The sequence below is a fragment of the Sphaerodactylus townsendi genome, linkage group LG08, assembly GCF_021028975.2.
Source record: "Sphaerodactylus townsendi isolate TG3544 linkage group LG08, MPM_Stown_v2.3, whole genome shotgun sequence".
NCBI lineage: Eukaryota > Metazoa > Chordata > Lepidosauria > Squamata > Sphaerodactylidae > Sphaerodactylus > Sphaerodactylus townsendi.
The window spans coordinates 111,670,241-111,695,077 of record NC_059432.1 but is presented as its reverse complement, the minus strand read 5'-3'; the positions used below and the strand labels follow the sequence as shown (position 1 = coordinate 111,695,077).

Below are 24,837 nucleotides of genomic sequence, written 5' to 3'. Positions count from 1 at the left end.
AGAACCATCCAGTCCACCCCTCTGCAAGGCAGGAACACACAATCAAAGCGCTCCTGTCAGATGGCCACCCAGCCTCTCTTTAAAAACCTCCACAGAAGGAGACTCCATCGCCCTCCGAGGCAGCGCATTCCACTGTCGGCCAGCCCTGACGGTCAGGAAGTTTTTCCTGTTTGCTTAGATGGAGTCTCTTTTCCTGCAGTTTGAACCCATCACTCCTGGTCCTAGCCCTGGAGCAGCAGAAAACAAGCTTTGTCAAAGGCTTTCACGGCCAGATTCAACTGGTTCTGGTTCCACCAGTCCATGGCCACCCAGCCCGGAGATCCCTCCAGAACCAGAAAACAAGCTTGCTCCCTCTTCAACATGACATCCCTTAAAACATCTAAACGTGGCTATCATGTCATCTCTTAACCTTCTCTTCACCAAACTGAACATCCCCAGCTCCGTAAGTCTCTCCTCGTAGGGCAAGGATTCCAGACCTTTGACTATTTGGGTTGCCCTCCTCTGGACCCGTTCCAGCATGTCAATGTCCTTCTTGAATTGCAGTGCCCAGAACTGTACACAATATTCCAAGTGAGGTCTCACCAATGCAGAATAGAGAGGTTCAATTACATCCCTCAATCTAGACACTAAACTCCTATTGATGCAGCCCAGAATCGCATTGGCTTTCTTGGCCGCCACATCGCACTGCTGACTCATGTTCGGTTTGTGGTTTACTAAGACTCCCAGGCCCCTTTCCCATGTAGTGTTGTCAAGCCAGGTGGTGCCCATCCTGTATCTCTGCATTTCGTTTTTTCTAAGTGTAGGAGAAAGGCTGGGGCTGAGAGGGGGGAGTTCTTGGGAATGTTCTGTCTGGGAAGAGGAGGCTGCTCTCCTGAAGGATCTGAAAGGCTGTCAGTGAGGGGAGGGCAGGGGGCTGCTGTTCCTGCTGGCAGCAGAGGGCCGTCTTCAAGTCCATCCTGCTCAGCAGCATATCAGGCAACAAGTCCTCTCCAGCATATCCGGTCTTGGGCAGCAGCTGGATCAGCACTTGTCTGGGAGGGTCTAGGCCCGTGGTGGCGAACCTCTGGCATTCCAGATGTTCATGGACTACAATTCCCATCAGCCCCTGCCAGCATGGCCAATTGGCTGTGCTGGCAGGGGCTGATGGGAATTGTAGTCCATGAACATCTGGAATGCCAAAGGTTCGCCACCACTGGTCTAGGCTGATCCCGCATTGAGCAGGGGGTTGGACTAGGTGGCCTCTTCCAACTCTACGATTCTATTTTGGAGTGTGTCCCTGCAGTTGTGCTACTGAGACTGTTCAGTTGTTATTCCGTGTTGTGCGGGTCTGGCCGAGTTTAATGGCTTGGCAGGGGTTCATTGCTGGATTCCCACTTTCAAAGCCGGCCCTGACCGTCGCATGACGCTGCGGTTTCTTCAGAGGCAATTTAATCCTCTCTTCTCTGCGCTTTCTCTTCTGCCCGGGAAGCAAAGCGGAGGAAATGAGGCCTCAGCTCCCAGTAGCCGAGTTGCATCTCCCATATGCATTTCAGGTTACCGAAATCCTGCGCGAGCCGGCCCTTCGGCTTTCTTTCATAATAGGACCAAAATGAGGGCATCCTCCCTGCCCACGGTTGGACACTCGTCGTGTCTTAAATATCTGCACTCAAAAGGTGCAAAACGAGGCCAGCGGGTTATTTTTGTTCTTTCTGGTACATGTTTGTTTGATCTTTATGAAACAAATTGCATTTATTGCATTTATTTTGGTTTCACTAAGATGTAGAGGACTGAACTCCAGGGGGCAAAGAGCAGCCACGAGAGAAAAGGGAGGATGGCAGCAAATCGCCCCGAAAAGGGTCAGCGCAGGAGCTGAGGGCGGTGGGGTGACAGCGGATGGCAACCAGAGAATGCCAGGACTGTCCCCTGGAATGCTGGCCTGGAAGAGCACACGGGCCCCCTCTCCAGCTGAGAAAGAGGGCTCTGGCCCGGCCCATGCCCCACATCCTCTCTTGGAGGGGGCGGGGCAGTCTGCAGTGCTAGAGATGGCAGCATTTCCAGGGGACGGTGGTGTCAGAGTTTTAGGTTATTGGACTTCAAGGTTGGTCCTGGATTTTCACGGACTGAGAGCTGATTAAAGCACATTTAGCTGATTATCTGTCTGTGAACTGTCAGTAAATTTGCATATTCCCGAAAATCTCAGTGTAGGGGTCTCCTGAGATAGTGGAGGAACATGACAGTATTCAAGCTGTTCATTCTCTATCATGCAGGGGTCATTTTTGATCTTATCCTTTTCATTCCCAAAATAGGGAGGAGGACGCCTGCCCTTCATCCATTAGTTCTACTGAGTAATCGGCTCTAGCTTTGCTAGAGTAATTTACCATGCAAAGCTGGGAGGACTAATTTATCCCAAAAGACTTAACTGAAATTCTTTGTTGGAGCTGTGGTGGGGCGGGGCTGCTAGATGGATGGGTGTTTTGTTTTGTTTTTTCAAAAAGAGGGTGATGTTATTCAACATCGGCTTCTTTGCGCTTGTGGGAAAGCTGCTAATGGCTGCTTTAAAATAAATGAATAAAACTGGCCGTTCCTCTCTCTTAAAAGCGATGGGATTAAAATAACTAATTCAGCAGCAAATATTATCCTAGTGCCGTGGTGGCGAACCTTTGGCACTCCAGATGTTATAGACTACAATTCCCATCAGCCCCTTCCAGCATAACCAATTGGCCATGCTGGCAGGGGCTGATGGGAATTGTAGTCCATAACATCTGGAGTGCCAAAGGTTCGCCACCACTGTCCTAGTGGCATTCATGTGTGCCCTGATACCACAAGACAATTTCAGGGTGTTTTTGTGTGGTGATACGGAAGTCACTGGTGTTTTCACCAGCAGGGTGTAGTGGTTAAGAGCGATGGACTCTATCTGGAGAACCAGGTTTGATTTCACACTGTTCCAACATGAGTGGCAGACTCTTATGCGGTGAACTGGGTTTCATTCCCCATTGCGACACGTGAAGCCTGCTGGGTGACCTAGAGCTAATCACAGTTCTCACAGAACTCTCTCAGCCCCACCAACCTTACAGGCTGTCTGTCGTGGGGAGAGGAAGGGAAAAGGGGTTTGGAAGCTGCCTTGAGACTCTTTAATAGTAGAAGAAAAGTGGGGTAACCTGTCACATTGGCAAACCAGCCATGGACTCACTTTCTGTTTTCCCCTAAAGACCTTGAACATTAATTACTAAACCTTCTCTACAACAACAATGACTTGAACAGAGAAATAAGCTTGTGCAGCTAACTGTGGATCTGGACAACAAAACAGTGTCGTCAGCAAACAGGAGAACGGGAAACTTCTCTAAAGCGAGGCAGGGTGAGCCACAGTGCTCTTGTAACAAAACAAAATAAGGTAATTAATATGCAAATTGAAGGGTAGAGGGGCCCAAACACATCCTTGGTTAACACCTTTATCTCGTGGAACAAAACAGAATCTGACCGTACATCTCTCCTCTCCTTATTACAGGTGTATTCACCAATAATAAACTGTAGAACATGATGGCCGTGACCACTGGTCCTTGCAGAAGTGGACGCTGCGCTAGAGGCTCAGTTGCAGGAGTGGTGAGCACCTCCTTCCCAGGTGGTCTTCAAGCAACAGCAGGAGGAACATGAGTCAAGGATGCTCTAGGTCAGGGGTCTGCAACCTGCCGCTCTCCAGATGTTCATACAAATCCCATCAGCCAATTGGCCATGCTGGCAGGGACTGATGGGAATTGTAGTCCATGAACATCTGGAGAGCTGCAGGTTGCAGACCCCTGCTCTAGGCTGGCCCTGCTTTGTGCTGTGGGTTGGACTAGACCACCTGTATGGCCACTCCCACTCCCATGAGTCTGTAATTCCGACGTGTGCCACAGGTCAGGAAAGGTAGTGCCACGTCTTCAGCGGTCAGCGGTAGTACCAAGTCTTCAGCGGTGGGGCTAAAGGGCAGGGTGAAGAAAGCTGTTAGAGTGAAAAAAGGCTTCCTTCGGAAACTGGGAGGTTTGCCTGAATGCCAATCAAAATAAACATTATGGATGCAAGAAAGGGATTTTGAAGAACATATGATTAGAAGCACAAAGAATGACCAGCCCACGAAAGAGGTGGCTTTGTGAATGCGGAGTGTGGAACCCACTCTGACTATGAGGTCCAGGCATTGTGACCACGAAGAGTGCTTGACTTTGTCAGAGGCTAGCTAGGGAGTGGAAGGGATGGCTCATGCCTCAGCGGGTGAGTCCCCAGCAGCTCGCCCACCCAGAGTAGCCCTCGTGTGTGGGGGTGGGGGAGGGGCTTCCTCAGCTGGTGGGGCTGCAGCGTGCTGGCCAGCCCTCGCAGCTTGGCCCCTGGACTGGGGAGCCTGTGGCCAGCTTGCCAGGTCAGATTGGGGCCAGGAGTGTGTGTGTGTGTGGTTGCCTGGACTTGCCAGGCCGGTCCAGGAGTGTGTGGGGTTGCCCCAGCTGGCGCACAGGCCTGATAAGCCCTCTCATGGGGCCAGATCTGCCCCGGGGGACAATTTTAGACACCCTGTTTTGAATTCATTGGAAGCAGGAAACCAGTTGGGGAAGCAGCTGCACCGCCGAGTGTGAAGGGAGGGCGAGGCAATTGTGGAGAAGTGAACTGGATTTTTCTCATGTGTCTTCCCAGCTGAAGATGTCCGGCAGATACTTGCTGCTGAGTGGACGTTTTCAGGACGGGGGGATGTGTTGCTTGGGCACATAGCGCTGCCAAGGGAGGGAGCTCTGGAATTAAAAGTCCATTTACAAACTGGAAAATCACAGGACTAGATGGGAGCCCTCCCTGATTTCTTAAAAAACTCAAAGGTGACATTGCTAATCTTCTAAGAGGTGCAGAATGTCCCTAAGAGCAGCCTGGGGACTAGAAGACCAGATTGTAGCCAGTTTTTTTTAAAAGGGTTCAGTGGGATCTGGGAGATACTAGGCCAGTTAGTATAATATCCATTAATGCTGATTCTATGAACTTAAGCAGATCAGGAGAGGGGGGGGCAGGAAGGGATGAATCAGTGTCCAGTTTTGTAGCCCTTTCTTACATCCTTGGGGTCATGCTGATCGCCACTTTGGGGTCAGGAAGGAGTTTTCCTTCAGGGCAGATGGCCCAGGGATCCTTGGGGTTTTTCTGGGTCTTTCTCTGGTCATAGAGCAGGGGTCGTGTGTGTGTGTGTGTGTGTGTGTGTGAGTGTGAGTGTGTGTGTGTGAGTGTGAGTGTGAGTGTGGAATGGAAAGTGTAGCTAAGAATTTCTTGCATTGCGCTTGGGGTGGCAAAAATGACCCTTGGGCGTCCCTTCCAACTCTGTGTTTTTGTGTTTCTAAATTGCTGAAAAGATAAAATTGTCAAGCATATAGAAGAGCAAACTCTGCTGAATAAGAACGAACTGCCTCACTCACTTTTAGAATCAACTTTGGGAAGTGCCAGTAAACACTTATGTGGCAGACAGGAATTAGATGGAGAATTAAGAATTTCCCCAAAAAAAAGAACTTTGTTTCGGAGTCCCCTCACCAAAGACTCACCACTTAGAGAAAGGCAGCTAGCTTCATAGTTGCTTAGCAGAGTAAAAGAAGACCCATGCCCTCTTTGTCTTGGAAACTGGCTGAAAAGTAGGAAGCAGAGAGTAGGAATAAATGGTCGGTTTTCACAGAGAAGGGACGTGAGCAGCCGGGCCCCTCGGAGATCTGCATGCGGACTTGTTCATAAATGATAAATCATAAATCATCCTCGTTGCCCTTCTCTGCACTTTTTCTATCTCCTCAATATCCTTTTTGAGATGCGGCGACCAGAACTGGACACAGTACTCCAAGTGCGGTTGCACCACTGCTTTATATAAGGGCGTGACAATCCTTGCAGTTTTATTATCAATTCCTTTTCTAGTGATCCCCAGCATAGAGTTTGCTGACGTGAGCAGCCGGGCCCCTCGGAGATCTGCATGCGGACTTGTTCATAAATGATCTGCAATTAGGACTGGGTAATGAAGTGACCAAGTTCGTGGATGACTCCAAATTTTTTAATGTGGATACGTTAAAAATGGATTGTGAAGAGCTCCCAAAGGGTCTTTTCAGTGAAAAGTGATGCATATCAGGGTAAATAATCCCACTGTCACATATACACTTGCTGGGGTCCTCACTGGCAGTGACAGACCAAGAGAGGGACCTTGGGGTAGGTAGTGAAGACCTCCATGAAAACAGTGGCCCAGTGTGCGGCTGCTGTGAGAACTGCAGATTCCATGTGGGCTGTAATTTAAATTTGCTTGGAATATGCTGCCCCAGGAGGTGGTGATGGCCACTCACCTGGACAGCTTTAAAAGGAGCTTGGACAGATTGATGGAGGAGAAGTCGGGAGCATCAGCAGCAGCAGAAGGCCCTTGCTTTCGCATCCTGCACGTGAGCTCCCAAAGACACCTGGTGGGCCACTGCGAGTAGCAGAGGGCTGGACTAGATGGAATCTGGTCTGATCCAGCAGACTCTTAAATGTTCTTAAATAGGAACAGAATATAGCTGTCTCTATCACACTGACCTTAGGCCAATCTATGGGGAGATCAACCCTGCAATATTGTGCTCAGTTCTGGTCACCACAGTTAAAAAAGGGTGTTGCAGAGCTTGAGGGTGCAGAAAAGAGCAACCAAACAGCAGAAGGGGCCCAGGGCGGCTGTCCTGTGAGGGTGCTTAGAGCTCTGTGTGTGTGTGGGAGAGGGAGAGGGCGAGGGGGGGCATCAAGTTACAGCCAAACTATGGTGGCCCGGTAGGGCTGGTCTAATGAGACCGGGTTCTCCTGGGCTGTTCAGGTCAGGGCCTGGCCTCTTCTGGCCTGATCCTGTCGTGCCTCCAGGCCAGGAGATGGGATCCTCTCTCGGGGGCTGCTGTCTTGTGCTTGGTGGTGAGTTTCGCTTTTGGGCCTGGGCTGGTCTGCTCGGAGGCACCTGCTGGTTTCTGCACTTGGGAGTTCTGGGGGAGATCGTGGTTGTTTTGCTGCGCTGCTCCCTCCCATGACACTTGGGGGGGGCATGGGGGGGGGGCTGTTCTCCCCTTGGGAACTGGGACGGAGGTGGGGCATAATGTGACGTGGAAGGGGTGGGATGGGGAGAGGGTATAATGGGAGCTGCTTTGGTGCTTAATCCTTAGTTCTGTCAGTGGAAGTCTGAATGCTTCGTCCTGATGCTGCATTCAATAAAAGCCGTTTTTTTGAACATATCCTGCCTCTCAAAAGGGCGCTGTGCAGTAAAGATGCGATCTGCTCCCCCACCTGGAAGCCCCAACCCCTCGCCCCCGTCTGTGCATTTTCTCTGTTCATGTTCGGCTGCCCTGTCGGCCTGCACCACCTGTGTCTGACCACATCTGTTGGACTCCCGTGGTTCCTCCTCGTCCTCATCTTCGGAGCTGTGATGGGACAGGGCTTGCCGGGGCTCGGCTGTCGTGTCGTCGGTGGAGTAGTTGTGTGTCCGCTGGGTGCCCTGGTGCACTCTTCCTCTCTGACCTTTGTGCTGGGGGCTGTGCGATTCCCACCTGCGTCCCTCCTGGTGGTAGTGGTGGGGGTGTTTATGGCCGGAGCTGCCCACCTGCTGCCGCCACCATCGCTCAGTAAGGAAAGACTCCTCTGCCGCCTGTTTCCCTTTGGCCCCTCGGCTCTCTTGGCACCTGAGCCATGCTTGCTGCAAGAATTGTGTCCCCTGTGTGCCTGGAACAGGGTTCCTGCCTGGGATCTCCCCAGGACTTCTCCTGGGCTGGAGGGGTGAGCTGGGGGCGTTCATCAGCCGGCCATCCCTTCTGCCTCCTCACAAGCCAGAGTTGGATTCCTGAGTGCTGGACACCCCACGACTGTGAGTCTGACGCTTGGGTCGCCTGTGAGCAAACGGTCTGGATCATGTGCCAGGCTAAAAATGACTTCCAGGGAACTTTGAGGCAGTTCACGTGTCAGTCAAGTCGGTGTCCGCCGGCGGTGCTCGGCTGCATTGCCTGCTGGATCGTTTCTAGCCCCGTGGCTCTTCCGCAGGGAATGCCCTTGCCGTGTGGCCCCAGGGGCTTCCCTTCGTGCGCCGCAGAAAGAGCTCCTGGCCTCGGGAGCCTCCTGCCCTGCCTTTCCTAGCAGGCCTCCCTCCTCCCTGAATCCCAGCTCGTCTCTGTGGCTGCAGGCAAAAGACCAGCGGCGCTTCGGAAGGGATCGTCCTGGCAACAGCGGGTGGTGGATCTGCCCCGATGCACTCTGGCAGAGCTGGTGCCCCCTTGGAGGAGGCCCAGGTGCAGCCGGGCTCGGCGAAGGAGCTGCGCTCCCAGGAGGGCCGCTGTGATTGAGGCTCGCCTCTCTCCCAAGTGGTGCAGCTGTGATGCTGCCTGCAGTCGGGCTGATCATTCACAGCTCAGCAGCTGACAGGGACGCGCGCCCGCCCGCCCGCCTGCCTGACAATCACCTGCCTGCCGGGCTGCCGAGATGAATTACATTTTTGGAAACAACTCTCTCCTCTACTCGCGCACCAGCCGAGGCGGCAACAGCGGATCGGGCCAGGGCTTGGGAGGGCCCAAGCAGAGGCTGTGGGTGAAGAAGGGCTCGGCAGAAGCGCTGCCAGATGAGCCGGAGCCGTCGTCGTCACGCTGGCAGCAGATTGTCGCCTTCTTCACTCGCCGGCACCGCTTCTTTGACTGCATTTCTGTTGCTGCGAGCTCCAGCCAGGTACAGAAGGCGTCACTTGTTGAAACGGTGGTCGCCTCTGCCTCTGGGCACGGGGAGGGGTGTGGGGGGGAGGAGCAACTATTTGTAGCAGGCAGGCAGGCAGGCACGGGTGGGGTGGGGTGGGGTGGCGTGCAGTGGGGTCCCCGCATCTCCTGGCCGCGGATGTTGGGGCAGCAGGGCTCTCCGCATTTGCTGGAATCTTGCGCGTGCTTTGAGCCTTGCTTCCAACCCTGTGGCCGTGCATTAGAGGCCTGCTGCATTAACTCCCTCGGATTGTTTCATCGCAACTGCTGTTGCTTTCCCAGAATGCTAGTTGTGAGCGGTGGCAGCAAAGTGAGATTCGGCTGGAGTTGCATTTGGGGGGTGGGGGTGGTGTTTTTAATAGTCTCACAAGTTAGTCTAGGCTTGATGGGATGTCTTCCCAGCATTGCTCTGCAGCTGGCCCACGCGCAGCCCCTCGTTTCCCAGAGCTCTGGGCTTACATGGTTTCCTATGTCAAACAAGATTGCAGCTCCTGAAGGGCTTGCAGGTTGCTCGGTGACATAAAGGGAGGGGCGTGGCTCTCGATGGAAGCAGGCGGTGGCAGCGGCCGCCCAGGTGACCTGGCTGGAGGGGCGGCTCGTTCTGCATGCCGCCTGGGGGGGGGGGGGGAACACCCTAGAGCACAAGTATCCCTGACGGGCCAGTCCAACTTCATTTGATCTGTGTCCAAGGGATGAGTTTTCACAGCTTCACGCAGCAGTCTTGGCAGCTGGAGCCCTTCTCTGCCACCGCTTCCTTCCTTCCTGTAATCTACACCCTTGCATTCATGTCCCTTCAGTAACAGACGTGGATAGAGTTGTTTTCTTTCATCCTGTTGACATCTTTGTAAATATTTGTTATTAACTTGCTGACTATGTCTTGCTGTGAGATCTGTTCATACTTGTTTTTTAGACTGTAACACAGTCATGAACTTCAGCAACAGTTTTTACTAAAGTTGGCCTGTCCTGCAGAAAATGGGGTCAGTTGGGGGTGGTGAGGAGGAAGCCACGAGCGGCAGAGCCTTTGAGTAGGGACTGGATATGCATTCGTGGAGGAGAGCTCCGTCCGTGGCTACTGGCCACGGTGACTAAAGGGAACCTCCCCATTCAGCGGGGCTCCTGTCCCGCTAGGTATCTCCTCCCCACATCTTGGGTATTTCGTGTTGTCTTTATGCTTGTCCAAACACCTGGCCTACCTTTAGGGACAATATTAAGCTTAATTCATGTCATTCTTTGGCTTCTTTTAGCCAGATCTCTTGGGAACCTCTAGATAGTTTATCCTGAAGGATTTGCCGTGAGTGGCGGAGCTTTGCGCCTCTGAGGGTTTCTAATCCAGCGTTCGACCCTTTGGCCTTCCCCTGGACTGGGCACTGGTGTTGAGCCTGCCTGTTGGGGTTCTTCCTGCTCCGTGATTCTTGAGTTGCAGGCTGAGTTGTTCCTGGGGATCGGCAGACCTGTGTTGGGGTCAAAATAGGGGTCTGGAATGGGAGGGAGTAATTAGCAGACATTGCTTCCTCCTATGCTAAAGGTGTAAGTGCCATCAAGTCTTTGCAACTGCATTCTTGGGAGATGGCCCTATCCTTCATAGTGTAAGCTGCTGTAAGCTCTGTAAGGCAGAAAGGCGGCTAATGAATGTTTTGATTGCAGAGAAATACCTTGGTGCTCTTCTTGAAATGAAGCCTGGAGGATTGAGGACAGGCCCGCTGGGAGGTGAGGCAAAGAGGAATTATGGCTCCGGGGTAGAGCAGCTGCTTGCGACGGGACGGGACGGGACGGGACGGGGGTCGCAGGGCTAGTTTCTGCCATCTGCAGTTCAGGGCACCTGGGAAGCGGGATGTGTGTGTGTGTGTGTGGAAGAGCTCCTTCTTTGCCTGGGAGTCTGGAATGGGGCAGGCTTCTTTTATCTGAGGGGAGTGGAGAGCTGGCCTGTGTTCTCAGACTGTCCCCAGTGAGGGGCCAGGACAAGCCTTCATTTCACTCCTTCCTTCCGGCAGGGGAGGTTGCTGGTTCGTGACGTTAACCTGGAGCAGAAAAGACCTCGGAGGGAGGGTGGGATTGGAGCAAAGGCTTCTGCAGAAGACAGTGCCAGAGTCAGTGTCCACAAGTTCCAGGAAGGGAGGCTATCGGTGGACCATTAGAAGGAACTTCCTCTCTAGGGTGGGTTGTTTGCAGGGGTTGGGGCGCTGTCAGTCAGGGTGGGGGGGTCAGGATGCGGGCGAGCTGCTGTTTGCACGAGGCCCTTGAGTCTGGCCTGTTGAGCTGCCAGCGGAGCACTTCTTCCTCCCTCCTGGCCCAGAGGGGATGCGGATCTCCCTCACCCCCTCTTGTACCATCCAGCCGAAGTGGAGCGCGGAATCCACCAAGATCTCACGGCAGACCTTGAGGCAGACGTGGGGCAGGGCTGGGTGACTGTGCCAGGGAGCGGATGCCTCCGGAGCTACCAGTTGCTTGCACTTTAACAACTCCAGAATTTAAGTGAAGGTTTCACACAGAGCAGCAGCTGTAGGGGCAGCAGCTACACAGCCATCAAAACTGTCTTCCCAGAATCTGAATGGATGCTGGAGTGAGTGGTGTGGTCACAAGGTTTGCTCTAATAGCGCCTGTCAGAGGTGCCAAGAAACAAGTGAATAAACAGGATTCTTCACCTCCAGCTTAGTGACATTATATATGTATGAAGAAGTCAACAGAGAGTCTGTAGCTTCCATTATGGGCAATTGCAGTGCAGCAACTGTGGCTCTTGCTGCTTCGTAGAAAAGCTTTTAAGCACTCTTGTGGTTTTTAAAGAAAACTGATCCATCATCAGAGCATCAGCAGCAGAAGGAACAAGGCTGGAAGGTGTCAGTCGCTTATTTATTTCATTAACAAGATTTGTATTCTGCCCTTAGAAGAGGGACCCCCAAGGCAACTATCCCAGGTGGGTAGCCCTGGCAGCAGAGCATGCAAACACCTGGCTGATGGGATGGCAGTGAGTGAGTCTCACTTGACTCTTCTTGGTCCCACAGGCAGAGATGTAAAATGGTGAGATGGTTTGAGGAGGACCAGGTGAGGGTTGGGCTGTGGCCGTGTGGCTGAGCGTCTTCTTGGCAGGCAGAAGCGCCGGGCCCAGCCCTGGCCCCCCCTGGGCCGGAGGAAGAAAGGTGGGTGGGGGACAGGTGAAGAGCGAGCCCCTGCTGCCACTCACAGGGGACGACGCTATGGACAGGTCAGCCGTTTCACTCAGTCGAGAAGAAGTGAGACAAAGAAGCAATAAAACACACAAGATTTGCACGCAGGTTAAATGTGTTCCTATAGAATGCTTGAGAAACTTGCCACTGACGTGGTCTCCAACAGGGAGATTTCAGGATTGCGCTTTTGGTTTGGAATTACGCTTTTATCCACAGCAGAGCTTATGCGCTTATCGGTCACATGTGAGGCGCACAATCAGAATAGCCGTCTAGATTATTTGGTGTGCTTTCCATGACAAGACAGCCACAACCTGAAACGTTGTCATGGCAACCGGGGTGTGTGTGTGTGAGATTGGGCAGGCATGGAAGGAGGGCCGCGCTCTCCCAAGGTGCTCGAGCGTTCCAGCCCCTGTCAGACCTGGAAAGAGAACCAAACCCCCAACTATAAATATCCAAAGTTAGGCAGGGGGATGCCTGCCTGCTTGCTAGAATGGAAACGGCACTGAGGATTTCTGCTTCTCTTCGATAAAAGAATATTGCTGAATAGTTCTGTTCTCTTTGTAAATGTTGTGCTGCGTTTCTGCAACTATAAAGCCGTAACGATGAGCGAAGAAGCAGAAAGGGAAGTGAAATAGCAGTGGCCTCAGCGTTGATGAGCCCAGCTCTGAAAGGGGCTGTTGGGGAACGCGGAGGTGGGAGGCGAGAGAGCCGCAGGCCCACGCTGGCAGCTCTGGAAGGCTCTCTGGAGGAGGGGAGCAAGCTGTTCTCCTGTTGGACGGTGGGGGGGGGGGGTTCTGTGTGTGCGGGAAGTGCGACAGGGATCACCTCCATCCATTGCAACTAGTGGCAGACTTTTGGGCACATGCGTGGAAACCCTTCGCAGGTCTTGGGATGGTGCCTTGGAGTGGGACACCTTGGGGTCTCCCGTGGGCTTTTAGCCCGTTTCCCCCTGTTTCATCCCCTCTGTGGTTGCCCTTTTGGCAGCTCTTAAAGCAGTAGGTGCTGCATCCACACAGGCCAAGCCGTCTCCCTCTTCCCCCTGGCAGGACACACTGCAGCCTTCACCCTCCGCCCAAGCGGCAATTCAGGCTCTTGGCGTCCCTTGCCAGCTGCGCGAGCTCTTTGCACGGCATCAGGAGAACCTCCCAGCCCTAACCCTTCCCTGAGTCCTGCAGCCCCTTCCTCCGTTCCCTAAAGAGAGAGCATCATCCCCCCCTCCTGCCATTTTATTTTTACAAGAAGCCCGCCAGGTAGGCTAGGCTGGGAATGTGTGACTGGCCCAAGCAAGTTGCAATTTGAACCCGGGTCTGCTAGAAGGGTGCTCTTCACCACTCAGCTGCTGTTGATTCTGGGTGGTGGCAGGCCATGAGCAGCCTTCCTTACAACAGTTTCATTCGTTCGGTGGTGACAGACACTTTCCCGGCTTCTGGGATTTACCTTGACTGTGAAATGCCCTCTGGAGCAGGAGAGCCCCACCTGGGCAAACAGCGGCTGAGCTTTGGGCAGAATGACCACAATAAAACGCTAATTAGAAAAACAATAACTTGGCATGATTAAAGCCACTGATTACAGAAAGGCTGAAGGTAGAGCATGAAAATGCCCGACTGCTACAAAGCAAAGAATAACTTTGGAAAGCGTTTAATAAACAGATGCCTCCCCCTTCCCTCTAAAACAGATCTCTGAATATGAGTAACTTGGGTTCTGGTCTCTCCCCTTTTGTTTTTGACCTGGCCATTTTCCTGAAGCCACAGATCCTTGAAATTAGCCACCTGGCTTCCTTCACCTGGGATAGAACCTAACATGACAGCAGCTCCTCTCCAGATACCTGAGGACGATCCCCGGAAGTCTTTTATGCATTTATGCTTTTGGCATCCATCTTGGGCTCCAGTATTTTTCCTGCCTCAGCAGGGAGAGCAGGGTTTGTTCTGGCTCTACGGCCATCCTAGTGATTTCACTACCTTTTCTCTTGGGTTTTGCTCGGGATTGCTTGTTTTTTCATCCTTGCTCCGTCTGGAGGACTTTTTCTTGTGGAGATCCCTCCTGTGGGTCGGAGGCCAGTTTCTTTTTTTCTTTTGAATTTCTCACCTGCAAGCGAACTGCGCAATGGCGACTCGCTCTTTCACCCCCCACCCCGGAGGACTTCAGCAGATACTCAGCGGCGATTAGACCAGGGGCGGTCAGACCAGCGGGGACCAGGGCGGCGGCTAGAAGGGGGCTTAAAGCTCCCTGGAAAATGGCCACGGACCGGGCGGCCGCTGACGTGGCAAGCACCGGAGCCCAGGAAAAGGAGAGAGGAAAGAGCGGCGCAAAACTTTAAAATCCTTTTCTTTTAATGTACCCCCTACTACCTTTCGGATCCAGAAGATGCTACGGGGACATTGCTGGAAAGTCCTGACGCTGAATTGCTTTCTGAAAAATGGTTTTTTCTTCTCTTGACTAGTACCACCCATCCCTCGCCATCCTTCCATGGAAGTCAATTGAATGCTAGTTAGAAGAACTTGACTTTCAGTCTTTTATGTCAGCCTCTGAGTGAAAATGAAGCCTTTTTCTTAAGACCGCGTGAAGAGCCCTGCTGGGTCAGACTAATGGGCACCCCCCTCACCAGGTGGCCAGTCGGTTCCTCCAGAGGTCCAGCCGCTGGGCCTGTTGCCTCCTAGCACGGGTGCCTCCATGTAGGGAGGTTCCCTTTAGTCCTCAATGGCACGAGGCACTGATGGGTCTGTCCTCTGTGAATTTACACAAGCCCCTTTAAACACCCCCTGTGATCGTGGTCTTCACGGCGTTTCCTGACAGTGAGGTCTACATCTTCATCACTCATTGAGTAAAGAAGTATTTCCTTTGTCCCTCCTAAAACTGTTCCCCGTCCACTTCACTGGGTGTCCTTTAGTTATAGTCTTGAAAGAAGGGAGAGAGGTCGCTCTCTGCTCAGGCTTCATTTGATCATGGAGTCGTAGAGTTGGAACACGAGGGCCATCCAGTCCAACCCTCTGCCACGCAGGAAGACCCAACCACCCAAGCACCTGTGATTCTTACATGTCGTTGTTTGGAGCAGGTAAATGTAAAGAGACTTGTGTGAATGCACTGGACTGTGTGCTTGTAAATATGGAGGCTGGGTGACCTTACACTCTCTCACCCTGCCCTAATTCGCAGGGTTGTTGTGAGACTACACTGGAGGGGAGGCCACAGCAGGAGGCATTCCCTCTCCCAGGAACATACTGCAGGGAAACCTCACGCAGGGGCGTCAGTGGGCGCAGAGAGTCATTGTGGGGCCGGATTTGAAACACCCTCTTCTGCCTCCTCGGTCATTTTCTCTGCTGCTTCTCCTGCTTCTGCTCTGCTGGCCACTGTCGAGACGGAGGGGGGCGTCTCTGAGTGAGAAGAGGCAAGTTTTCACCAGTTCTACGGTGATAGAAATGCTTTAAAAAAGGAATTCCAAGTTCAGTAGTGCCAAAGGATATTGTTAAGGAAAGCTACACACAGAAGTGACTCTGTCGTGTTTATTCAGATCCGGCACCGTTTTCCCCAGCGGAAGCAGGCCCCGCTCGCGGCTGGCGTGCTCGCAGGACTGCACCCTCGTCTTTACCCTGACCAGGGTGTAGATTTGGCAACAGCTCGTTCATCTTCTGCTCTGGGGCTGCCCAGAAGAGAACCTGTTTTCAGCGACTTGAAACTTCTTCTTCTTCTTCTTCAAGAAGTCTTTACGGTGACCTGTGTGAGATTTCCCAGATGTGTGGGGCGTGAGCACCTTCTTTTAGTGTTCAGACCATTCTGCTCAGCAGCAGGGGTTTTCTGTGGAGACCCACATTCCTTGGGGCTCCCCAGCTGACCTTCGATCGCTCTCTGCGCTCCCGGTCAAGGTACAGCCAGTGGGCCTTTGCCGCTGGGGGGAGGGGAGATGATGATGTGTAGCTAAGGACTCCCTCCCCCAACTTGCCTGCAGGTCCAGCCCCTTCTGTGCTGTGTCTTGTGGGTCCACCCCTGTCACACGTACAACTCTGGTTTATGCTGGAGCAGCTGCATTCAGGAGGGCCTGCTCTGCCCCTTAGGGAATGGTGTCGCGGCCACTTTTGACCATGCTTAACTCGCCGTCCTCTGCCTGGCCCTGTTGTTCTTGTCATGCAACAGCTCTCCTCTGAACATGAGTCGTGGACCTGCCGGGTGACCTTCACTCTGTGCTCTCCATGTTGTGGGAAGCATTGATTGATTATCTTTGCCTGGCAAAGGGGCTGGCAGCGCGCTGCCCAATGGGATGCTTCCCTCACTCCGGCGAGTGCGTGCGTGTCCGGGCATCTGCCGTGCTGGCCGAAAGAGCCCTTTGCTGCTGGGCCTGTCTCTCCATGCATTGGCAGCATTCGCTTTCGGCAGAGGCGCAGCTGAGTGCCCGAATGACCGCTGACGGCCACATGCGCAAGTGTTTCTGTGGGGCTCCGGATGGCTGTGAAGTCGGAGCTCTCAGACCGGCTGGCTGTGCAGGCGGTGGCCGGCCGGCTGGACTTCCTGATGTGCAGCAGCAGCAGCCGCAGCCGCAGCCCCACGCTCTCGCCGGCCAGGCCTCTTGCACTCCAGCCCCGCCGCCGTGGCCCGGCCCTTCCAGACACAGCAGGGGCAGGTTCACCAATCTGCGGGACAGTGTGAGGAAGAGTCCGACCAAAAGCACAGGCAAAGCAAAGGTGAGTCGTGACGGGAGCCTCGATGGCCCTGTCGTCTCCTGGGAAAAGGTAATCTTGCTCGAAGGCCAGGCGCTCTGTCCTGTGGCCCCCGGGGGCCGCTCCTTCGCCCGCGAGAGCCGCCTGTTCCTGGCACTGCTGTTACTCTGGCTGTGTGGAGAAATCTTGTGGCTGCCGCCAGTGGTCTTGGGAGGCTTGAGTGGTGCAGCGCTGTGCTTTGGAGGCTGCTGTGTGTGTGTGTGTGTGTGTGTGTGTGTTTCTTTTCTTGTGTGAGTGGGTGGGGCTGACAGAGGCATCAGGTGTTTCACTGGCTCACCTTTGGTTATGTTCAGTGGGGGAAGAGGAGGCTTTCCTTGCGCAACGCTCTCGGGCCCACGTCGATTACGGGGCCGCTGGTGAAGCGTGTCGTGTGGGGTGGGCCTCGGAGGGCTGTTTCACAGGCCAGCTGTCTCGTTGAGGGATGGAAAAGTAGCCAAAGTGAGGCTCAGTTCTGCTCGCGGGAGGAAGGGAAGAGAGGAGCTCGCAAGCCTCTTCTTCCTGGTTGTTGCCCTGCACCCCTTGTGCTGTTCGTGCGCTCACTTGAGGAGCTGGGTGGAGCCAGGAGCCTGGGTGGGTGGGGGGGGGGTGAAGTGGCGGCAGGAGGGGCCCAGTCGTGTTCCTGCACACCAGTGAGGGATGGTTTTCTTTGCCTGCGAGGGAAGCCTTTTCTTTGCCACGCATTGAAGAGGCAGGAGAGGCTGAGGTGAGGCTGGGAGAGCCCCAGTCACATTCTGCAGGGGGAAAGGGGTTGGAGGACCTGTTTAGCTCTCCGCTGAAGCTTTCTGGTGCTGGCTGGGAAAGCGGCAGTGGCCGTGGTGCCAGGCCACGTCTTCTGCAAAGGACTGAAGCAAAGGTTCGCACCGGATTCAGGCCCCATCTTGCGTGGGGGAGTTTCGCGCCAGTGGAAGGAGTGAGGGAAACATGGCCCCGACTGGTTGCAGCTGGCAAGGGGGGGACCTCCCCGCTGGCCTCTGGGGCGTTCCTGGTTGGAGGCTGGCTGCTTCCCCTTCTCCTCATCTGCTGGGATGAGGCCCACGGCTACAGCCGCAGTTGCAGCTCAAGCGGATGTTCCCTTCCTTTCCTGTGTGGTGTTATTCTACTGCCTGAATTCCCCGTACGTTTTAAGGTGTGGTGGGCGCGCCACAAAATGGCTGCCACTAGGAGGAGGAGGCAACCACTGAATGCTATCAAGTTGTAGTATGCATCACTCTAACAGTAACTCGGCGGCCTTTCAGGTAGAAGACCTGTTTAAAATGAATATGTATATACTGCTGGTTTTGCCTTCAATGCCCACTGTTTACTTCCAGTCAGGCCAAGAAGATCCTTGTACTGTGACGGCAGCTGCCACCAAATGTTCAAAGATCTGCACAGCCACACAGAAGCCCTGCTGACCTAAAACCTGTTAGGTCTCGAACCTTCAGCCAATAAATGGACTCCAGAGTACCAGGTGCTCAGGAGCAGGAGCAGCAGAAGGCCATTGCTTTCACCTCCTGCATGTGAGCTCCCAAAGGCACCTGGTGGGCCACTGCGAGTAGCAGAGAGCTGGACTAGATGGACTCTGCTCTGATCCAGCAGGCTGTTTCGTATGTTGTTATGACTCTGTGTTGATGATCAGTAGCGTTTATTGATAAGCGTCAGAGCACCAAAGCTTGGCAAAGTCAGTTCTGACAAACCTGGCTTTTGCCATCCCCTTTATCCCCTGCAGATCCCCCCTCTCGAATTCCCAAGACAGGATGAAAAATAGTCCCCGAAGCTGAGGCATCTGAAGGTTGGCAGCTGATAACAAGAGAAAGCCACCTGGCTTCCTGCCCTCACAAGATAAGCTTCCCATGGGAACAGGGTGCCAGGGGAAAGACTAGCTATCTACAAGGCATGTGAAGCTATAAAGTAAAGATCAAGGAAAGAATGTTCCAGATGGCAGTGGTAACATATAGCAGGCTGGTTACATATATATTCTTAGCAGCATTTATTTGCAGTGTTGCGCAGTTCCAATGAGGCAGGAATGCATCTTAATCACCTAGATACAATTCCCCTGACGGAGCCCATCTGGCACATCGTACTTTCTCCAAACGCTTGGTGGGAGGTCGAGGAAGGTGTTGGCAAATGCTGGGATCCATGGGCTTTGTCCCGGCATCCTGAAATTAGACGTGGGTGATCACTTGGACCCATGGAATCTCACCAGATTTCCAAAACATCTGATGAAGAACCACTAGGGTGTCTCGCACGTCTCTTGGCACCCTGTTTCTCCAGCCCAGAGAGTCTCTTGGATGTGCTTGCACTGAATTCTTCCTCAGGGACCCACGTTCAGCATCACGGCTGGCTTTCCCCTTAGCTCTTGTTTGCGCTCTTTCCTGATTCTGACATCATAGTCCTGCAGCATCGTGTGTCGGAAGTCCTCACTGCCAGACTGAATGGCTGTTAAATGTTGTCAGCCATCTTGAGTCTTTGGGAGAAGTGCAGGCTATCAGCGAAGGGAAGCAAATAGAACAATTCCAAATCCAAGCACAACACGAATGGGGGCTGAAGTATTTTCCACCCGGGGTGGGCTCGTGTAATTTCGCTGTGGATGCAAAGGCCACAGGCCTTCCACGTGGCAGGTTTCCCACATAACTGGGCTCCCCACGTAAAAAGGCCAATATTATAATGCCCCTGTATAGATGCCTGGCTCGGCCTCCTTTGGCACACTGTGCGCAGAACAGACGAAGGCTACCGGGATGATCAGGGGGTCGGACCACCTCCCTTGTCAAGGCAGGCTGAAGAAAGAGCGGACTGGGAGGTGGCCAGGGGTGGGGGGCATGATAGAGGTCTGGAGAAGAGAGAGTGGTTTTCCCTTTCCCCAAATACTAGAACTTGAAGGCATCCAGTGAAGCTGATGGGCTGTGGTTTCCGGACAGATGAAAGGAAACACTTCTTTGTACAGTGATGGAAAAGAACATAAATCCAGCAGCACCTAAAGGCCAAACATTTCTGGCCGGGCGTAAACTTTTGTGAGTCACGGCCCACTGCTTTGGATACCTGAAAAAGATATCTGAAGAAGTGACCTGAAAGCTCATATATGTGTATATCCTGCCAGGACATTATGCTAGTCTTCAAGGGGCTGCTGGACTCTTGCTCTTTTCTGCCTGGCTGTCTGTTGTGATCTGTTTGCACAGTGACATTTGCTGGCAGAGGGCACCATCACAGCCGTCAGTGGCTACTGGCCATTCTGACTCATGGGGAACCTCTGACTCCCGGGGCCAGGAGGCAGCATCGGGGCTGCGGCATGGGAATGGCCGCCGGTCTGGTCCAGTGGACGGTCTCCACTTTTTCCTGCCCTTTTCACGCCGCTGGGGCTGGTCAGGTGGGATATGGCTGATGAGGCACCTTCTCTTGCTCATGTTCACTGTGCAGTCGTCCTTCGCTCTCTGTGAGAAAGGGGAACAACAAATAACGTCTATAAATATCCACTGGCCGATTAAACCAACAAAACCCCAATAAGCGTACCTGACTGCAAGAGGGAGGAGTGGACACTCTGGGGCAAAAGAAACGGTCGGCGGCCGGCTGGGCCTTGCTTCAGAACTTTAGAGCAGAACGAGAGCAAGGTGGGATGGGGGGGGGGGGTCAGAGAAAAGCCAGGGGGAGTCTGGGTGGTGCCACCGTCAGCTGTGGTGCTGTGGAGAAATGGGGGGGGGGGAGCTGTGGCTCAGAGGTGGAGCATCTGCTTGGAGTTCAGTCCCCATCAGCTCCAGTTGAAAGGATGAGAGAAGATACCTCTTCTGGAAAAGGTCTGGTGCGTGACTCTTGAACGAGCAAAGTGTGTTGTTGCTGCTGCCATGCTGGACTAAGTGCGGGGGGAGGGGGCAGTGCTGTGCTGGGAAGCGTCCTCGATATAAGGGGTTCTTGTGCAAATCAGGAATCGCCACCCCCCCCCCCCTCCATTCACTAGCCAGAGGAGGTCTCTGTTATTAGTGGGATGTTCTTTTTTCCTTTCAAAATAAATGGTCCTCCTGGGACCTGTGCGGGGCCATGAGTGCAACATCGCGTCGTCGTTCAAAATGCCATTCGGTGGAAATGCTTGCCCATGATCCCCCTTCAGGCTGGGCTCCAGTGGAAGGGTGGGGGGGTTGACAGAAGGCTTCCTGAGGTGGTTGTGGGAGAAAGCTCCAGCGCTTGAGCAGGCTTGGGTCAGATCTGGAGTTTGGCCTCTCTGACCAGCCTGGGAAATGGCTCGTGAGGGGCCAGGCAAGAGGGAGGCCCCTTTGGCTTCCTCCTTGGCTCACGGGCAGGGAGGCCAGGCTGCCTGGGGGGCTGGGTCCAACTGAGTGGCGGGGGGGGGGGGGGGGGAGGAGGCGGAGCTGCTTCTGCAGCCAGCCAGCCAGCCAGCCGGTTCCCCCATCCGGAAGGGTGCTTTGTGTGGACGTGTGTTCGTGTTTCATTACCCTTTTGACTTTTTTCCATTCATGCTTTTAGACAGCAGAAGCCGTGCCTCTCTCTCCTCCCATTGTCTCTGTCCTGCCAGTCTCCACCGAGGCCACTTCCGTCCCGCCCTCCATATCACAGGTTTTTACTCCTTTTTTTGCCATTTTTGTGCTTGCTTCTGCCTTCATTGATGCGGGTGTTTCTGTTGCAGCATGCAGCTTTGGGGCTAGGCTGGATGGGGCTGGCTTGCGTGGGGCTGCTCATAATCCAGGCATGCTACTTTCACCATGCAGTTTTCTTCCCTAGAGAAGGTCTGTCATCTGTGATCACCCTTAGAGCAGTCAGGCTTCAGTATATCTCAGGACGACTGTCCCAGGGAGGGTTCGTGTCTTGGAGACCTGCTGGCTCGCCTTGGTTAGCTTAGAAAGTGATCAGAACCCTGCAGCCGGAAAGAGGCTGACTCTCCGTGCACCAGCACCGGCACACTCACGGGTGGGGAGGGGTGCAAGGCCTGAAGCACGTGAAGAAGAAGACAACAACGAAGACTGTGAAGACTATGAAGACTATGAAGACGAGGAGTGGTCGTTTGGATCTATGCCCCGCTTTTCTCCACCTTTAAGGAGCCTCAAATGGGCGTACAAACTTCTTTCCCCTCCTCTCCCCACAACAGAGACCTTGGGAGGTGGGTGGGTCTGAGACAGCTCCTGAGTGAACCGTGATCAGCTCAAGGTCACCAAGCAGCCTTCAAGAGCAGGAGTGAGGAAACAGAGTCCGCTGTATTGTCGAAGGCTTTCACGGCCGGAATCACAGGGGTGCTGTGTGGTTTCCAGGCTGTGTGGCCGTGTCCTAGTAGCATTTTCTCCTGACGTTTCGCCTGCATCTGTGGCTGGCATCTTTAGAGGATCCTAAGGAGTCCCGACGCTCGTGTGGGGGAGCAGGGAATCGAACCCCGTTCTCCAGATTAGAGTCCACCTGCTCTCATCTACTACACACGCTGGCTGTCCGCAGTGGGGGATGTCCGTGGCCGTGCCCAGCATTCTCCGCTGGAGAACAGGATGGCCTGTGGCGCCATGAAGATCTAAAGACCAGATGCAGCGCTGCCTTCCCCAGACCTGTCTCCAGCTCATCCCAGTAAGAAGAAAGCCGTTGTGGCCACTGGTCTAAATCGGCTGGGTCGTGGTAGCCCTGGGCAAAACTGGAAAGCGTATGGAGAAGCATGGTGACCATTCACAGCAGTTGCAGACGGTGACAACAGAAGTGACTTAGATGCGTCTTTAGCAGTTTGACACCCATTAAGACTCCAAAAACGGTCAGACCCGATGAGTTCCTGTCAGCCCTGTGAAGCCTCCATGTGCAGAGGCTGTGTGCTCTCAGGTTGCAGTGGCAGGAGACAGCGCTGGGGAAAGCTCTGGGCCCCCCAGGCCCCACTGGGTGAAGCAGGATGTCCGTCACTCAGCAGCTTCCCACTGGAGGGCGTCTTTGGGGCTCCTTCCTTGGTTTTGGAATGTTGCCAATATTGCATTTTTAAAGCCCTGAGCGTGTGCGAGGGCCCGCAAAGAAAGATCTAGCCGCAGGGGCCGGTCATGGAATGAGCTCTCTTGTTTTGGGGATGTTCATTTTCGTGTTCCAGATGTTGGTGATGCACGTCGTGGGCAATATGGCTGAAGTGGCTAAAACCTGATAAATTAGTGGAGGAAAGAGATCACAAATTGGATCCGTTGGTCTGATGCACGCTAGATGTAGCCGTGGATTGGCACCCCTGATGTTGGCTGGTGGTTCTTGCAGCACAATCCACAACCTGTCTCGTTGGGTACTCACAGCAATAACAGTTGGTCTAGTTTAGAGCAGGAATCTTATCAGTGTTCACTGAAATTGTGGCAGGCCCCAGTGGCACACTCTTAGATGGGGGCGAAATGTTAGGAGCAAAAACTACCAGACCATGGCCACACAGCCCAGAAAACCCACGACAGCCAGTAGGTCCTGGCTGTGAAAGCCTTGGACAATACATTGATTAGAAGATTGTTTGGAGTGGAATAGATCTGCACAAGGAGCTAAGTTTGAGGAGGGACCACCTATTAGTAAAAACGAGAGTGGAATCTTTTGAGCAGAATATTCCACAAGTCTTGGGATCTTTGAGGGTATAAAAGGCTCAAGGCCCAAGTTTGGGGATACTGTAATGTTTCTATGGGTAAGGCCAGCATTATTCTAAAAAATGAAACCTTCATCTGGTTGTAAATATGAAGCTTATAACAGCAAGAATAAGTCTTTACATTGAAGAAACATTGCTGACTAATTATTTTAATCCTGGTTGATTTAAATCAATTTAAACTGATTTTAATCAAATCCACCCTGGGTCACACAGGTCTGAAGGCCCGGCCCCGAGCTGGCTGCCAAGGGTGTCTCTGGGGGATGCCAGCAGAGAGGGGGCACTGAGTTTCCCCCGGGGCTGGCATGGGGACGCTCTGCTGCCTAGCCTCTTGTAAAGCACACGTGATCCTGGGGAAGCAGTTTAGTGGCCTGGGCCTTTTTGGAGGAAATGTTTGTGTGAGCTTCCCACTACCTGATTGGCCAAAGAAGTGATCCACTCAATAGAGAGATCTCCCCTCTTTCAGACTCCCCTGCAGGCACCTTCCAAAGTCTTCTGATCAATGGGGCTGGGGGGCTGGGGAGAGGTTGCTGGCAGCAGTTGTCCTTGCATTCTGTATGAAGCACACACCCCTTCCTCCTTCCTCCTGGTTTAAAACCTCCCTCCCCCTCCTTGTCAATTTCACTGTGTTCACCCACCATCACTGGACAGCCCTCCAACCTCTGCCCACATGGAGGAGGCCTGGGAAGGGGGTGGTCAGTGGAGGCGGAGGAGCTGCAGTGCTTTGGGCAGGAGGGGGTGGGGGAGGTGGGGAGAACCCATTGAAACAAGCATCTTAGGGCTCTCCTTCGCTGTTCCCACAAAGGGGACGGGGGGGAGTCTCACAGCTGAGCGTGGGCTGAGTGCCAAAAAGGGGGAAACTTGTGTGTGAACGAGAATCCGCCCTAGAGGGAATGAATGCTCCCAGGTGTAAATGACCCTCCAAGCAGAGCAGAAGGGCATTTCTCTTGAGTGACCAGGTTTGCTACTTAGGGGGCTGCCAGGGAGGGGCCTGGTCTTCAAAGCCTTTGGTCCATCTGGCCAGTCTCCCAAGCGCAGCCCTTCCTGGAGAGGTGAGTTTGGCCAACCCTTCACCAGGGTCCAGTCTCATCCGGAGTGAACTGCGCCAGAGCCCCCTATTCAGAGGGGCTGCCTCTGAAGATAGAGTCTTCTAGATTCCACTGGCACACAGCACAGCAGCAAGAGCCTTGAGCAGCGTGGACCCCGTTTTGCCACTTGCACCAGCTGCTGATCTGCTTCTGGGCACAAGCTGCAGTGGCCTGGAGTGCCTCGTGGGCTCAGAGTGCTTCCGGGACGGGGCCGCCCGCTTCCCTCCCAGGGTACCTGCTCTGCAGTTTGTCTCCCTGCACAGGTCTTGCTCAGAGGGTGCCTCTTTGCTCTAGGAAGCACGGCCGTGGTTGTGGGGAGCTGGACCATTTCGGTGGAGGCGCCTCAGCTCTGAGCCGCTGCCCCGGGCTGTGCTTTGTGCTGCAGCTGCTGAGCTTCTAGTACCAGCTTAAAGCATATTTCTTTCCCCGGCTTTCTCTTCGTTGTTGCATTTGGCCTCCATTAGTGTTTTTTTAATTTTATGTTTTATTACTTAAAATTGTTAAATAAGTGCACATAACCATACATGACCAAAACATAATCAAGAACAGAAGGCAGGCAGGCAAGCGAAGAAAGGAAAAAAGATATGATAAGGAAAGCCAAAGGGAAAAGTGCAGCCTTAGTTTTTCTACGGACCTTTTACTGATGAA

General features: G+C 53.6%; 1 protein-coding gene across 10 annotated transcripts in view; it reads left to right on the top strand.

Annotated features, from left to right (window-relative positions):
- DLG1 (discs large MAGUK scaffold protein 1) overlaps window positions 1–24,837 on the top strand; it is a 109,302-nt gene that overhangs the window by 25,173 nt on the left and 59,292 nt on the right. For 6 of the 10 annotated variants that reach the window (XM_048505488.1, XM_048505486.1, XM_048505484.1 and 3 more), the window contains exon 5: window positions 21,007–21,096. The exons of the other annotated variants lie outside the window; for them this stretch is intronic. In XM_048505488.1, coding sequence (XP_048361445.1) covers window positions 21,007–21,096 — 90 coding nt within the window. The remainder of the gene's footprint in view (window positions 1–21,006; window positions 21,097–24,837) is intronic. 10 annotated transcript variants of the gene reach the window in all.